We start from the raw sequence: 16541 nt of genomic DNA, 5'->3' as shown, positions 1-16541 counted from the left end.
TTATATCTGGTAGTTAAGCAAAATTATCACTGTTTTTTGTTTTTTGTCTTTTGTTTTGCTGCTTCAAATGTACCTCTCAGCATGTGATGGAAAAGTGGTGATGTGAGCTTCAACTGACCTTGTGGGAAGGCAATGTCACCAGAAACATCACTAACACGTGTGTGTGTGTGAGGACAGATATGTTGGAAATAACCTAGCAAATCAGCATCAAACGAGAGGCCATAAACGTGTGCAAGATTCAGAGAGCTGCCCTGCGGTCTTCATTCCTCCCAAATGGTACAGTTGTAGTGATCACTGAACAACAGGTATTAGATGATGAAAATATTATTCATATATTTTAGAAGCCATTGAATCTACTTAATCTCCTTAATCCATAAGGAACCCATTTCTTTTTTTTTTTTAATTTTTTTTAAAGTTTATTTATTTTTGAAAGAGAGAGAGACAGAGCATGAACGGGGGAGGGTCAGAGAGAGAGGGAGACACAGAATCGGAAGCAGGCTCCAGGCTCTGAGCTGTTAGCACAGAGCCCGACGCGGGGCTCGAACTCACAGACTGCGAGATCGTGACCTGAGCTGAAGTCAGACGCTTAACCGACTGAGCCACCCAGGCGCCCCAGGAACCCATTTCTTGGGGAAAATATTAAAAAAATTGAAATTAAAGTTATACCAATTTAGAAATAAAATTTAAAAAAGTCTCGGTTAATCTTACTAGGAGTTACTAGATGATGTACAGATGATGACTGCTGCATCATCACTCTTGGCCAAGCCAGAGTTCATTTATAAAGAGTGAATATTTATGCAGCGTAATCACACGAAACCAGTTTGGGCAGGGAGCCGGGGAAGGCAATCAAGGGAAGGGTAAAAGTGAACGCCTTCAAGGCCTCTCAATCTCTTCTTCACATCATTATCAAACGTTACCTGGCTCCACATGAGTGTGTTGTAGAGGGCAGTCAACATATCTGGACGCAGAATTTCATTACATCCTTGTTTCAGAAGCATCTTGGCACTAGATTTATATTTTCTCTGTTCATGCAAAGAGCAGTGAAGCACAGAAGAGACTTATGAAGACAGAAAAGAACATGGCTCTATATCCCAATCACTTCTGAGTGAAGAGATGTAGGCACGCACACTTTATGTACTCAAATATACATGTGGGTGAAGACACTAAACCCATTATACTGCCAAGTAGAACGACTGCAATACTCGCAGTTGAGCATCCACAGTCCTTGTGAATGGGAGGTAAGATAGCTCATTCCGCTAGCATTGCCTTACAGGAAAAGAAGACATCGTTGGAGTAGAAAACTCCACGACGATGTTTCCTTCCGTGAATTTTTGTCTTTGTTTTTGCTTTTGCAACTCAATTTGCAGCTTACAATTAGACCCTCCAGAAAAATAAAGGTGAGGGGCCCCAGCTTTTCTTTTTATCTTCACCACAGCATATGTGAGGACACAGAGCATGGACTGGCACACTCAAACAGCTCATGGGCTCTTTGGGTGGCTAGACAGATATTTGAAACAGAACATCCCAATATCATAGGCAGAACCTATGACATCCTTGCAGCAGACGGAACGACATCTCATGAGAAATCTGGAGCACAGTCCTGCCTGGGCTGTCCAGCCAGCCCCATCACAGTACCTGACTTATCTGGTCGCCTGCGATCTTAGCCAGCAGATGTCTAGGCTCATCGACTACCAGGTGGTATTTATCTTTCCGCTGCTCATAATCAGCTCTGTATTTTTTCTGCTCAAACATCATATCAAATTATAGCAAGAGTACAACTTCAAGGCTACACAGAAATGTCCCCAGATAAACACTCCAGAGAACCAGAAATAGGTCATTTCTAGAGGTGGGCTCCTAAGGCATCCAGGGTAGTAACAACATGGAGGCAAAGAGAGTCAAGTGAAGATCACCTAGAGAAGGCTGGGGCTTGGGATAGATATGACTGATGACACCAAAATTGGACTACCTTGTGCGTAAACATCTCCCATCTTTAAATATGATGCCATTAGCAATGTTAGGTTTTGTGGCATCTTAAGTAAGGCACTGATGAACTACAGGTTTACTATCTAAGGCTGTGAGAATCAAAAAAGCATATTCATGGGCAAATTCTACCAGTCTTCTAATGGTAGTGAATTTGATTATAAAAGAGACCCTGGAAATCTTTTGCAAATTATGAAAACAGAAAGAAAATATATCAATACTGTCTTCCTAGGAAGCTATTGCAGTAATTCTTCAGTCATCTTGCCTGGAAATCTACTGAAAATAAACGATATCAAGTTTAAAAATAACAGAAACAACACAAGATTCATATATTGAAATAAATATACTATTGGCTACATTTTCATTGTTAGATACATTTTACTAATTTTCTAAAATTGTTTTTTAATTTACATAAATCCATGGAAAATCCAAAGATAGGAAATTAAATATAAAGCCATCCAAACATAAGTTAATCCATAGCTTGCTCATTTTTGGCCATTTTAAGCTAAATTTAAATTATTGCTACAACAGTTCCAGAAAAGATTTGGGTGCAAATGGATACTTCTCTGCACCAATATGAGTAACAAATGGCACTACATTTGAATGCATGAATCACAACTATCCCTTTAGGGGTAGTTATTTCAACCACTGCCATTTCTGTGCCTTGGTAAGGGACTCCAAATGAACCTTGAGCTTCTGGGTCTCCCAACACTCCACAATATCATTTTTAAAGGAGTTCAGCTGTTAGTCAACAAAATCCTTGACCTCCTTCCTCTTGTCACCTAAAGGGCTGTGCTGCCCTATGCTAGTGTGAACAGAGGCAATGATGGCTGTGGGACCCTTACACCACTCTGGACAGTCCCTTCACTTGTTTTATTTACTGGACAGTTTCTTCCCTCTGCTTTTGGCAGAGCCCATCAGATGGTGACATTATAAGAGCCCAAATCTTTATCTTGAATCAATATTTAAATTGACTTTCCTGTCATTTTATGTATTGGGCTTCAATCAAATAACTCTATAGACTTCTTAAGGGAACAGAATAGGTTGAACTAGATAATGTCATACATACCTCATTCATCAATTGAGTCGCATACTTGAAATGCTTATTGATTGGACAATCTGCTTCATACTTGAAATCTGACTTTGTCCTTTCAAATACCTCTTTATACTTATACTAGAGAAAACAGAACATGGTTACTTGATAGCAGGCTGTGATTACCTTAAGAACAAGACGTGTCATTTATTTTATCATACAACTGAGACAATTTATTCAGTGGAGGCTAACAAGCAGTTACTGAACACTTACTTTGTCTCCTAAGGCAATGAAAAGTATACCCACATGGAAACCCTAAACACTAGCCCCACAAGACATACTTTATTGAATGGATGTCAAACCCATCTTCCATTCTAGGCAAAAATACAAATTAGTTTCTTCTTTGTTTCTATATATTATACTGATTATTATTTTATTTTGTTTTACTCCAGGTGAACTTGAGGGCATTTTTAATCCATTAATTTGAAATGATTTTCCAGTAATTAATCAGATAATCATAATACTTTAAAGCAGAGGTGAGCTAACATCTAAATCACCATCTGTTTTAAAATGACCCCATGAACTAAAAATATTTTTTTAAAATAATTTTAGGGAATTATAACAAAGACTATGTGACAGAACATGGTCCACAACATCTAAAATATTTACTATCTGGCACTTTTCAGAAAAATTTGTTGACTCCTATTTTAGAATTCAGAGGAAGCTAGTCCAACTGCTTTATTTTGTAAATAGGAAAATGAGGACAGAAAAACCAAGTTATTTGCTTTAAGTCACACATCAGATTTGTGGATTAAAATAACCCCACTTTATATTTGCTAACATATCAACTCTAACAAGGTAAGTCACTCAGAGACACAGTAATAGGGACGGAATTCTGAAAGAGCCATGAGGAGTTATACTGAGATGACTTTTTATCAAATTCAAATAAATGATACAAATAAATGGCAACTACAGTCAGTGAAGTCAGTACGAAGAAACTTCCTAAGCAGAGTGAACAATTCAGTATGCACTCTAGCTATAGGGTCTAGAAACAGAACAGGGATGGACATATGAAAAGTTGTTTCTTCGGTATTAATTCTCTCTGTGGGCACTGGAATATGTTACATGCAGGTGGCTCTTATACTTGAGTAGACATACCTTGCTATAGAGAGTCTTGTTCTTTTCAGCCAGAGTGAAGTCAGGGGTATCATAGGCATAGCAACCAATGCCCTTAAGCCAGGTCAGATCTTCTTTATATTTTACCTGGGAGAAGAACATCATCAAAGAATTTTACGAACCCGTCTCCAAACAGTAGTAGGTTACGGTCAATACAGGTAGGCCAAATAGCAGCTCTGACTGCTGACGTATATTCAAGGATTAAGGCAATTATTTAACAGAAGTTTCTACTAATACTGATTTTTGCTCATTTTATGGTGTACTGTTCTACATGGAGATTTTATTTTTTAATACTAATTAAAGTGGTTCAAATTAAATGGGCATATTTTCCTAGAAAGTATATTACCTCAGCAGCTGTATTTTCAGAGAGAGAGCTGAAATTTATTTCCAGATGAGCATTGTTATGTGTCTTCATTGATTCATGAAGTTGTTCATCAAAAGATCAAAAATACGCTATTTCTTAAATGAAGCATATCACTTCCAGTCATGTAATATGATATTATGCAGGTAGGTTTATAAATTTGAATATAGATTTCTCTCTCCTAAGTTAAAGTTCAGTTATTTAGCAAGGAGTTTTAGGATTTAAACATCCATATAGAAGATCTAAAATCTAGCCAAGTGTTCAATTTTTATTCAGTGTTTAATTTTATAAGTCACACGGGAATATGAATTTATATGTAAAAACAGAAGATTTTAAAACTCACATCACTGACTGCATCAGTAACTGCCCGATGGTGGAAATGCTCTGGGCGATCAGGAATGGACCTCCAGATCCCCAACTGACTCATGTAGTTCTCCTTGTATTTCACCTATGGTAAAAGCACGAAGACAGCTATAAAGTCTTACCCAACTTTAATGTAAAAAAGTCTATTTTTCTCTAGAGAGTTTTAGGAAAGGAAGAATACTTAAAAAAAAAAAAAGGTGGTAGATTACTAAGCCCAACACAAGTAGAAATAGTAGGGACATACTTTACTAATGTCATCTGTGACTTTGCGATGATAAACAATGTCCAGAGCATCCTTCACAGTGTGGTATTTTCCTTTGGTCTTTTGAAATGTTTCTTTGTAGCGTAGCTGGAAAGAGAAAAAGCACACAGATTGTAAAAACAAACAAACAAACAAACAAACAAAAAAAACTACTAAATTAAATAATTGAGTTCTTTTCAGCTTGAACTCTCTTGAGTCTTCTCTCTTGAATAAATTTAGGAGAGATTAAAAAGCTCATTTTCACATCCTGGAAGAGAAAAAAGACATTGGGAAAAAAAATTGTGAAACCTGAATATAGAGTTTAGTTAATGATAACATATCAATATGAATTCATTGGTTGTGACAAATGTACAATGGTAATGTAAGGCATTAATTAACAAGGGAGGAAAATGGATGTAGGGTATATGGGAACTCTCTGTACTATCACTGCAACTTTTCTGTAAATCTAAAACTACTTAAGAAGTTTATTTAAATCTGAAACAAACAAAAAGCTAATTTGGAGGAGGAAAAAAGAAAACAGCCTTGTTGAGCCCAAGACTTACTAATGTACGTGGAAAGAGGAGAAAGATTTAGTTTCTCTTAGTATTAAAATGCCTTCTCCATGAGGCAGTCTTAAAATTTTATTTTATAATCTTGATCTTTGTGGTATAACCTTGATCTTTGTGCTATATTATAATCTTGATCTGTCAACATCTCTTGACTTAAACCTAAGAATATCACACAAGATTCATCCCATTTACACAAGATGGGTACTTCTCTGAGTAGTCTGTTTTCAATCTCAAGTAAGTGTTTTCTTTTGGGGTAGCTGAGCAAATACGTAATTGAAGATGACTTTTCTCCTGACATGGTAACTTTAGTTTTCAGATCTTATAAAATTGCTTAGCTCTACTTGCGGGGACAGCCACCTATACATAAGCCAAACTCAATGCCAGATACAACCCTGGTTACACTGGACTGTCTTAAAGGTTAGAGTTATCAGCATTGGTATGAGAAAGTTCTAGGGGTGGGCTGTCCATTTGGGGCATAATGAGCCCCGGGGGCCAATTTCACTGTGCGACCACTCCCAGAGAGTGGTGATGTAGAGTAGGCTTGTTCAAATTCATATTCAACAGCTAACATTGAAGTGATAAAGATGAGGATGTCACAAGATGACTAAAAATACCCTAGGGGATAGATTTTGAGGGTAGTATATGACTTTCTTAGCTTATATTTTAAGCAAAATGTTCTGCCCCTGGACCCCTAGAGTGTAAAACCAGTGCCTTGGTATGTTGGTACGCTGCAGGGCTGAGCAACACCTAGACCACTTCTATGGGCATTTTACCTTTAGTGAAGAGCATGCTAATTACTTTGGATGTTTTAGGAGATGCTGGCATTAGATGCTCAGTCCATTTATCGGGCCATTGGATCTTGTGCAACTGTACACCAGGGGTGGGACCTGAGGTATCCCAAAGGGTCAGGAGCCAAGGGGCTAGTCCAGTTAGCAAACTCCTTTCAGCTCTAAACGAACTGAGATATTGTTTCAATTTGCTGTATCCTTTCACATTTCTGTTTAGAGATCACTGTAATGACTTTAAGATGCCTTGAAATCCTAGAGCAATATTCTTTTTTTTTTTTTAATTTTTTTTTAACGTTTATTTTTGAGACAGAGAGAGACAGAGCATGAACGGGGGAGGGTCAGAGAGAGGGAGACACAGAACCTGAAACAGGCTCCAGGCTCTGAGCTGTCAGCACAGAGCCTGACGCGGGGCTCGAACTCATGGACCGCGAGATCATGACCTGAGGTGAAGTCGGCTGCTTAACCGACTGAGCCACCCAGGCGCCCCTAGAGCAATATTCTTAAATTGAGGGCTTATAGGGTTGCTTGAGATTTTGCCTGAGTTTATGTCCCAATATGCCCAATCCTCCAGGATTCTGGTTCTGGTAATGGGTGCAATGCATTTGCAGATGGGCTCTGAGATACAAAACTGATAAGAACTGGTTACCTACGTTGAGCTGATTAATTTCCTATCTTTATTAACAGGTAATCCCATTACCATTAAAAGCTAGTCACGTCCTTGATCATGTGGCATGGGAAATGAAAATCTGTCCTAATTCTAATGAATGTGTCATTCTCATGACTTAGGTGGTCAAGAGAAGAAAGGGAACAAACGTTTTCTGAGTGTCAACTAAGAGCCCAGCACTGCACCAGGAATATTATGTACATTATCTTGTTTTGTCTAATTATCCTCATTTCACATATAAGAAAACAGAGTCTCAGAGAAACTAAGTAAATAACAGAGTCATACAGCGGGCAAGTGACAGCAACAGGATTTGACACCATGTTTGGCTGATTCCAAGACCATGACGCTATGGACAAGTAACAATTAGTTGTCAAATATCCCTGAAAATGCTACCAGAGAATTATTAGAAAAGGTCATAGTTTTGTCCAGAAGGGCAAGGAGAAGAACAACGGGCTTTTAGCATCTCTCAGCATTATTCTTAAGTACTGTGCCTGACTGATACTAGTTATGCCCTTTTGTGGTTTCAGTGTTGTTGTTCTCATGACCCATGTTGTGGGCCAGGTCTTTGAAGTATGGATGACTGTAATATCTTCTGTTTCTTAGGTATGATGACCTGGGCTGTCCCTGTCATAAAAGAAGAAAGGGATGCATACATCACTGGCATTCCAATAGGCCTTCTTGGCTCTGATGAGGATTGGCGTATCTGGAACGGGGGTGTACTTGTCCTTCATCTTTTCATATTGAATCTTGTACTTGTTCTAAGACATAAAGATGGAAAAAAGAGACAAATGTAAGTTCAAGTGTTTTTATCCTTCCCAGTTCATAACCACATCACAGATCCAGCCTAGAAACATGCTGTATCAGGCTCAGTAAGAGAATAGCTTACCTTCCATGTTTTAATGCTGCTGAGCACGATTATAGAAGTGTGCTCTCTGATCAGAGGCAGCAAGTGAAGGTTTTAAGGGAATACTTTTTTTTTTTTTCTTTAACCCAGTGCACTTTGGTGCCAAATTCCCAACTTACCTCACTGACCAAGTCCTTTACGTCTTTAGCGTGCTTCAAGGATTTGGTCTGGTTTCCAGCATGGTGATGGGGTCTTTCTTTGGTGGCAAGTTCAACATACAGATACTAATCAGAGAATAGGGATCAGATGTGATAGAGATAAAACATTCATTATTTAGTATCCAGTTATTTTCACTCATTTCTACCCACTAAATGGGAGGGCCATGTCTACCTATTGTTGTCCTGGTTTTTTATTTATCATATGTATTTCTGTTCTTTTATTTCTGTGTTTCACATTTGGAAATACGTGTACAACATGCTAGTTACCTAATACCCTTACTGTTGGGTGTGGCCCAATCTAAATCCCCGTGATAAAGAATGCCAAGGGGAGAATGAGAAGGTTCTGGCAAAGCCCTCAACACATTCTTTCCCCATTTTCATCTGAATGCATACACTGTGGTTTCATTTGTCATGAACATCAGATAGGTCCTACTGAATGAATCAAGCAGTTTAGTCCATAGATCACTCATCCAATAACAGAAGTTGCATAGAACTTAGAAAAGTAGACATGGGATTACTTGTTTATGTAAAACACAACCACAGTTATGATGGCCCAAAAGAAAACTACTTCTTGAAGTTAAGGGCCATTAGGCTTTATCAAGGACAACCAAGTGTGAGGGGCTGCACTGACCTGGAGTGGTCAGCCACACATAACCACCCCCCCGTGCTGCCAGCGCTGTAGGTTTATGAATCTTACCTGACTCTGAAGCTTCTGTCCTCGCTTGGCTCTTAAAAGATCAGGCGTATCAGGAACTGAGGTGAAGATGGACTTCTGCTTTTTGCCTGCAGCTCTGTACACCAGCTGGACATAAAAGTCATTACCGTTATTTCTGCTTCATTGACACATTATGTTCTCTGCTGAGAGATGCCTTTACTACCTACTTCATAAAGAAATCAGGGCCTGCCCCACTGCAACAATCTCAGTTTCTGCCCAATAAACCAATAATTTACTTACCTCCCTAGCCCTCCTTTTCTTTTTCCCTCGTATCAAAATAAGACATTCTACAACCTGCTCAAGATTCAAGCCTCCTACTGTGTTCTTGGTCCTATGCTCGCCTGTTCCGTTCTAGAAGCCTGTGCTAGCAATTAATTATACCCTTCCCCTCTACACCTTCAACCTTCCTGTTTCTCCAGCCCTCCCCCTTCATCTGCTAACAAATTCCAGTCCCTTCCCTTTCACTAAGCCTTTTCCAATCTCTACTGATGACCTTGTTTCTGCCTTTCACAGCCAAGAAATACTATGTATTTCTTCTTTTTCTCTCTTTTGATTAATTTCTCAAGGCAACAGTTTGGCTTGCACCCAAACACACCAATGAAGTCATTCTTATTAGGTCTACCAAAAACTTTACGACTGCCAAATACAGACAGTTCTCTGTAGCAACTAAAACTGCTCAGCAGTTTCATTCCCAAAAGTGCTCTTTTCTGCCTCCAGCATTCTAAGTGGCCTCCTATCTTTCAAGGCACTCCTTGGCTTCCTTCTATGGTTCTGCCCTAGCTGCCACTAGCTGGAGTCAGGGTTGGCCTCTTTCACCCTATGTATTTTCCATGCATAACCTCATTTGTATCTGTGACCTCAATCATCAATTTGAGATTGAGGATTTCCAAATCTATATATCCATTATTTTTCCTGAGCCAGACCCAAATTTTCAACAATGTCCTGAACTTACCATGTTCAATGTGGCATTCTTTATATTACCATCTCCAGCCCCAACCTGCTTCTTCACCTGTTATCTCTTCTACTTTGCTAAATGGCTCCTTGATCTCTATCATGTAGGACAGAAACTTGAGGAGTCATCTTAAACTTCTCCCTTATTCCCACAATAAATGGTCATGAATCCTGGGCTCCTAACTTTGTGATATCCTTTAAGTCTGATCCACTTTCTCCTTTCTCACAGCCAGTGCCCTAGTTCAGCCTCCTTTATCATTTCTTCTCTACACATCCTCAAGAGCCTCCTAAAACACCTTCCTAAGTCTCCCATTGGACCACTCCATATGGCTTATTCATCTTTCACAAATCTGAGAAGATTTTATTAATGCTCATAAATAATTCTTCAATGATTTTTCATCAAGTCCAATATTAAGATAGAGCCCTGGAGTCTTTATAAGCTGGCTTCTATCCTATGTTTCCAGTCTCTTTTCCTAACATTCTTCTACACTTCCTTTGTGCTATTTGAAACTATTTCCAACTTCAAGAACTGATGATGGCCATTTTCATATACTGCCTTTTCTGCTTAGAATGTTCCCCCCCTCTTATCTGCCTGGAAAGCTCCTAGAGTACATACTGTCTTGATTATCCCTACAGGATATCATTTATCATATTGATGTTTGTTTCTTTTCACACATTATGAGCCCATGGAATGCAGGGGCTCAGCTCTATCATTTTTTTTTTTTAATCACCATGTGTTTGGATAAAAGATCTGAAAGATAGTAGTCCTCTGATAAATGTTGAAGGAATTTAATATAATGAGGCAAACTGGGAAATAAATCTGGGACAAAAATTCAACTCTCCCATGCCATTTCTATAATTTTATTTGTCCTTTCTTTCCCCTATACTTAGGTATGCATTGTTCATGCTTCTTGGGACAATATCCCTGCTTCCTAGTATTACAATGTATAAAAAGTCAAGAGTCTATACAACTCAAAGACAATTCAAAAGTCAAGAACTTGAACTTCCTTTTGCCATCAAACTTTTTACTCAGACAATATTTATGAAATTTTCCTGATCCTAAAATATCCCAAAGTCCTTATTAAAACAGATTTATAGGTTCTACTGAAGATTTTCCAAATACAGAATAGTGGCTTGGATCAGTATTTTTTTTTTAAATTCAGTTTATTTAAACTAAATTTCTCCCTCTCACTTCTCCCCACCTACGGTGCCCACTATATGTATATACATATATATATATTTTTTTTTTAGATTCCACATATAAGAAAGGTCATATGGTATTTGTGTTTCTCTGACTTATTTCACTTAGCATAATGCCCTTGAGGTCCATTCAAGTTGTTGCAAATGACAAGATTTCATTCATTCCAATATTTGTGGCTACCACTTTCAGGACACCTCTTGGTCACTTGGCCCTGAAGGTCAGGGGAACTTGTGTTTCTGGTCCCATAGGACTGTTATAAGCAGGGTCATCCAGAAAGGAGCTCATAGCCTTTTTTAGGAGCCTAATTTTTGCAGCCAGGAGACACCTCTATACCATCTAGGTCTAGTGGCTGGTAGGGCCTACTCTTATTGGTCTCATAGGACTTTAACCAATGGAGAAAAAGTTCCTAAATAGCTACCATCCCCAGGCACAGCAAAAGACAACAGACCTAGGACCTCATTCTTTCAGTAAAGACTTGTTAGCTAATCATCATGACTATAGCTTGAGGGGCAGGCTTCTAACTAAAAATGTATCTTGGAGCTGACTATAATCCTTTTCAGAGATCTTAGAGGGCATGTGCTATCTTTATGCTCACCCTCCACTGTGCTTCAGAGCACCAGCATCTCCTGGAAGGAAACTTTTTACACAGCTGGTGCCTGGGATTTGCAGCTGCCAAGCAGGGGACACCCCTTGACTGCCTAGCACTAGTAGCCTGGGGGGCTTGCATTCCTGGGTCCCACAGGACTATGACAATCGGAAAGACAGTTCTTGGTAGGCTACAACCCCAAGGGCACAGACTGAGGCATACTCCTAGTCTTTCTATGAAGAAGGCCTTTTTCCTTTTCCTGAATCTTTGGCCTGAGGGGTAGGTTTTAGGTTTGACACACACTTAGTAGCTTATAGAGCTGCTAACAAGGAACATAGGTTGTGGATGCCATATTGGTTCTCTACCTTTGCCTTGCTCCAGCTTACTGGTTTCATCTAGAAAAAAATGTATATGCTTGTCTGGGGTCCCAGTTTCTATGACCACCAGCCAGGAGACAACTCCAGATTGTCTGGCTCTGGTGGCCAGCAGAGTTTATGCTTGAAGTCCCTTAGGATTGTATGTATTTACATACATTTAAAAGTTGATGCCTGGGGGGTCTGGCTTGCAAGCAGCCTAAATCTAGATGCTAAAAATCCTTCCCTTTGGGACATTGGGTGGTGTTAGCACATCCTCAACTACTGGGAGCTATTAAAAAGATAATAGGCTACTTGCCCAAGCATGAAGGTTTGAGAGACAACCAAGAAATGAAACATGATTGAATAACAAGTTTCACTTCCAGCATGAAGCCACTCCTTAAAGACTGGGAAAGGTAGTTGCTTCATTTATTGTATAGAAATTAACACAGAGAGTTGAACAAAATGAAGAAATAGAGAAATATATTTCAAATGAAAGAACAAGATAAAACTAAAAAAATAAAAACAAACCCAGAACAACTTAGTAAAATGGAAATAATTTACCTGATAGTTTAAATTAACAGTCATAAAGATGCTCACCAAATTGGAAAGAAGAATGAATGAACACAGTGGGAATGTCAACAAAAAGATGGAAAATATAAGAAAGTATCAAATAGAAGTCACAGAGCTGAAAAATATAATAACTGAACTGAAAAATATACTAGAGGGGTTCAACAGCAGACTAGATAAAGCAGAAGAAAGAATCAGTCAATTCAAAGACAAGGCAGTGGAATTCACCTAATCAGAGCAGCAAAAAGAGAAAAGAATAAAAAAAAAAAAAAAAGTGAAGATAGCCTTAGGGACTTGTGGGACAGCATCAAATGGACTAAAAGTTGCATCATAGGGCTTCCAGAAGGAGGAGAGAGAAATGGAAAGAAATCTTATTTGAAAAAATAATGGCTGACAACTTTCCTAACCTGGAGAAGAAAACAGACATCCAGATCTAGGAAGCTCAGAGAGTTCCAAATTAGAAGAACCCAAAGAAACCCACACCAAGACACATGATAATTAAAATGTCAAAAGTTAAAGACAAGAAGAAACTATTAAAAGCAAGAGAAAAACAACTTGTTACATACAATGGAACCCCCATAAGAGTATCAGCAGATTTGTCATCAGAAACTTTGCAGACCAGAGGGAGTGCCACAATATATTTCAAGTGCTGAAAGAATACTTTACCTGGCAAGTTATCATTCAGAAATGAAGGACAGACAGAGTTTTCTAGACAAGCAAAAGCTAAAGGAGTTCATCACCATTAAAAGCAGTCTTATAAAAAAATAAATAAATAAAAGCAGCCTTATAAGAAATGTTAAAGAGACTTCTTTAAACTGAAAATAAAGGGTGTTAATTAGTGATAAGAACACATGAAAAATAAATCTCAATGGAAAGGTAAATATATGGTAAATACAGTGAATTAATCATTTATAAAACTAGTATGAAGGTTAAAAGACAAAAGGAGTAAAAATAACTATGATTACAATTTGGGAAGGGATACACGTAACAAAAACATGTAAAATGTGACATCAAAAACATAAAACATGGGAAGTACTAATGTTGACCTTTACGATGAGATCAAACTTAAGTTGTCATCAACTTAAAATAGACTGCTATAAATATAAGTTGCTATAAGTCACCTCATGGTAATCATAAAGCAAAAACCTATAAGGAACACACAAAAGATGAAAAGAAAGAAAAATAAGCATACTGTTAAAAGAAATCATCAAACCACAAAGGAACAAAGGAAGAGAGCAAGAGAAGAAAGAGAGAAGGAGGGACTATAAAAACAGCCAGAAAACAATTGATAAAATGGCAATAAGCACATACATATCAATAATTACTCTAAATGTAAATGGACCAAATTCTCCAATCAAAAGATATAGAGTGGCTGAATGGATTAAAAAACAAGACCTACTGGGGTGCCTGCATGGCTCAGCTGGTTAAGCATCTGACTCTTGATTTTCGCTCAGGTCATGATTTCATGGTCATGAGACTGAGCCACACATCTGGCTCCACATTCCCAGAGCAGAACCTGCTTGGGATTCTCCCTGTCTCCTCCTCTTTTTCTGCCCCTCCCTGCTTGTGCTCTCTCCCTCTCACTCTCTCTCAAAATAAATAAACTTTAAAATAAATAAATAAATAAGATCTATCTATATGATGCTTAAAGAGACTCACTTATTTATTTTTTAATTTTTTGTGTGTGAGTTGAGTGTGTACACACACATGTGAGCAGGGGAGGTGCTCCCTGCTCAGCACAGAGCCTGGCATGTAGCTTGATCCCACCACCCTGGGATCATGACTTGAGCTGAAATCAAGAGTCAGATGCTTAACCAACTGAAGCATCCAGGTGCCCACAAGAGACTCACTTAATATGTAAGGGCATACAGGACTGAAAGTGAAGGGACTGAAGAAGATATGCCATGCAAATGGAAACCAAAAGAAAAGTGGAGTAGCTATACTTACATGAGACAAAACAGACTTTAAAACAAAGACCAATAAGAAACAAAGATGAGCATTACATAACGATAAAGGGGCCAATAAGAAGATATAACATTTGTAAATATGCACCCAACACAGAAGCACCTAGATATATAAAGCATATATTAACATACCTAAACAGAGAGACAGCAATACTATAATATGTGGGGACTTTAATACCCACTTACTTCAATGCATAGATCATCCAGACAGAAAATCAATATGGAAACATTGGCTTTAAATGGTACAGTAGACCAGATGGATTTAACAGATATTTACAGAACATTCCATCCAAAAGCAACAGAATATACATTCTTCTCAAGTGCACATGGAACATTTTCCAAGATAGATTGCATGCTAGGCCACAAAACAAGTCTCAAATTTAAGGGGACTGAAATCATGTCAAGCATCTTTTCCAACCACAATGGAATAAAACTAAAAATTAATTACATGAAGAAATCTGGGAAATTCACATATATGTAGGGATTAAATAATATACTGAGAAACAACAGATACAAAACAACAACTCTGACAATGGGTCAAAGAAGAAATCAAAAGAGAAATAAAAAAAATATCTTGAGACAAATGAAAATGTAACATACCAAAACTTATGCATGCATTTTTTTAAGTTAATTTATCTATTTTGAGAGAGAGAGAGAGAGAGAGAGAGAGAGAGAGAGAGAGAGACTGCATGAGCTGGGGAGAGGCAGACAGAGAGGGAGAGAGAGAATCCCAAGCAAGTTCTGCACTATCAGCACAGAGCCCAACACAGGGCTTGATCCCATGAACCATGAGATTGTGACCTGAAAGAAATCAAGAGTTGACTGAGCCAACCAGGTGTCTCTGGGTGCAGTTGTAATCGGAAAGTTCATAACAATATATACCCACCTTAAGAAACAAGAAAAGTCTCAAATAAACAACCTAACTTTACACCTCAAGGAAATAAAAAAAAGAAGACTAAATGAAGGCCAAAGTTAGTGGAAGGAAGGAAATAAAGATCAGGGAAGAAATGAATAAAATACAAACTAAAAAAAATAATGGAAAAGATCAGTGAAAGAGCTGGTTCTTTGAAAAGATAAACAAAATTGACAAATCTTTCACTAGACTCACGAAGAACTCAAAATCAGAAATGAAAGACAAGATGTTTTAACTGATATCATAGAAATACAAAGTATAAAGGAGACTACTATAAACAATTATGCACTAACAGATTGGACAATCTAGAAGAAATGGATAAATTCCTAGAAGCATACAACCTACCAACATTGAATCGTGATAAAATAGAAAATCTAAACAGACCAATTACTAGTAAGGATATTGAATCAATAATCAAAAACCTTCCAACTAACAAAAGTCCAAGATCAAAAGCATGCATGAATTCTGCATTGATGAATTCATTCTTCACTGATGAATTCTACCAGACATTCAAAGAATGAACACCAATCCTTCTCAAACTCTTTCAAAAATTGAAGAGGTGGGTCAATATTTTATCATTCCCACGTCATTCTTCTGGTGAGCCAAGTGTGGGAGGAAATGGACTACTGAAGAATATCTATTCTTTTTCCTCAGTGTTGATGCATAAGATGCAGAAAATCCCAATAGGAATTAGGAAAAGGAGAAATTAAAGTTTTAGGTAATTCTGAATCCAAACAGCCAAGAGAAATAAAGGTATTTCAGAGATACCAATAAACAGTTTAAGCTACCAAACTATGTTTTATTGTGTGGTAGCTGGAGGACAGATGGGATACTTTAAAGCAGTGGTTTCCAACACTGACTGCATGTTAGAATCATTTTGGAGCAGCTAAAGGCATGCAGATGCCCAGACACAGACAATCAGAAAGTTTGCTGTGAGGCTGAGGAGTTAGAGCCCACTCAAGGGTAGTTTAGAAACATTTCCCAGGTGATCCTGATACTCTGCCAGGGCGGAGAAGCACAACTTTGCTGAGACAGAAGAACGTAAGCATTC

At 38.2% G+C, this 16541-nt stretch overlaps 1 protein-coding gene across 1 annotated transcript in view; it reads right to left on the bottom strand.

Annotated features, from left to right (window-relative positions):
* Positions 1-16541, bottom strand: part of NEB (nebulin) — a 202298-nt gene that overhangs the window by 41376 nt on the left and 144381 nt on the right. Inside the window, exons 106-113 of the mRNA XM_049615651.1 lie at positions 8935-9039; positions 8199-8303; positions 7829-7933; positions 5158-5262; positions 4894-4998; positions 4172-4276; positions 3050-3154; positions 1636-1740 (exon numbers count right to left, since the gene is read on the bottom strand). Of these exons, the coding sequence (XP_049471608.1) occupies positions 1636-1740; positions 3050-3154; positions 4172-4276; positions 4894-4998; positions 5158-5262; positions 7829-7933; positions 8199-8303; positions 8935-9039 (840 nt within the window). The remainder of the gene's footprint in view (positions 1-1635; positions 1741-3049; positions 3155-4171; positions 4277-4893; positions 4999-5157; positions 5263-7828; positions 7934-8198; positions 8304-8934; positions 9040-16541) is intronic.

The sequence above is a fragment of the Panthera uncia genome, assembly GCF_023721935.1.
Source record: "Panthera uncia isolate 11264 chromosome C1 unlocalized genomic scaffold, Puncia_PCG_1.0 HiC_scaffold_3, whole genome shotgun sequence".
Lineage (NCBI taxonomy): Eukaryota > Metazoa > Chordata > Mammalia > Carnivora > Felidae > Panthera > Panthera uncia.
This window is presented reverse-complemented; position numbering and strand designations above follow the sequence as displayed.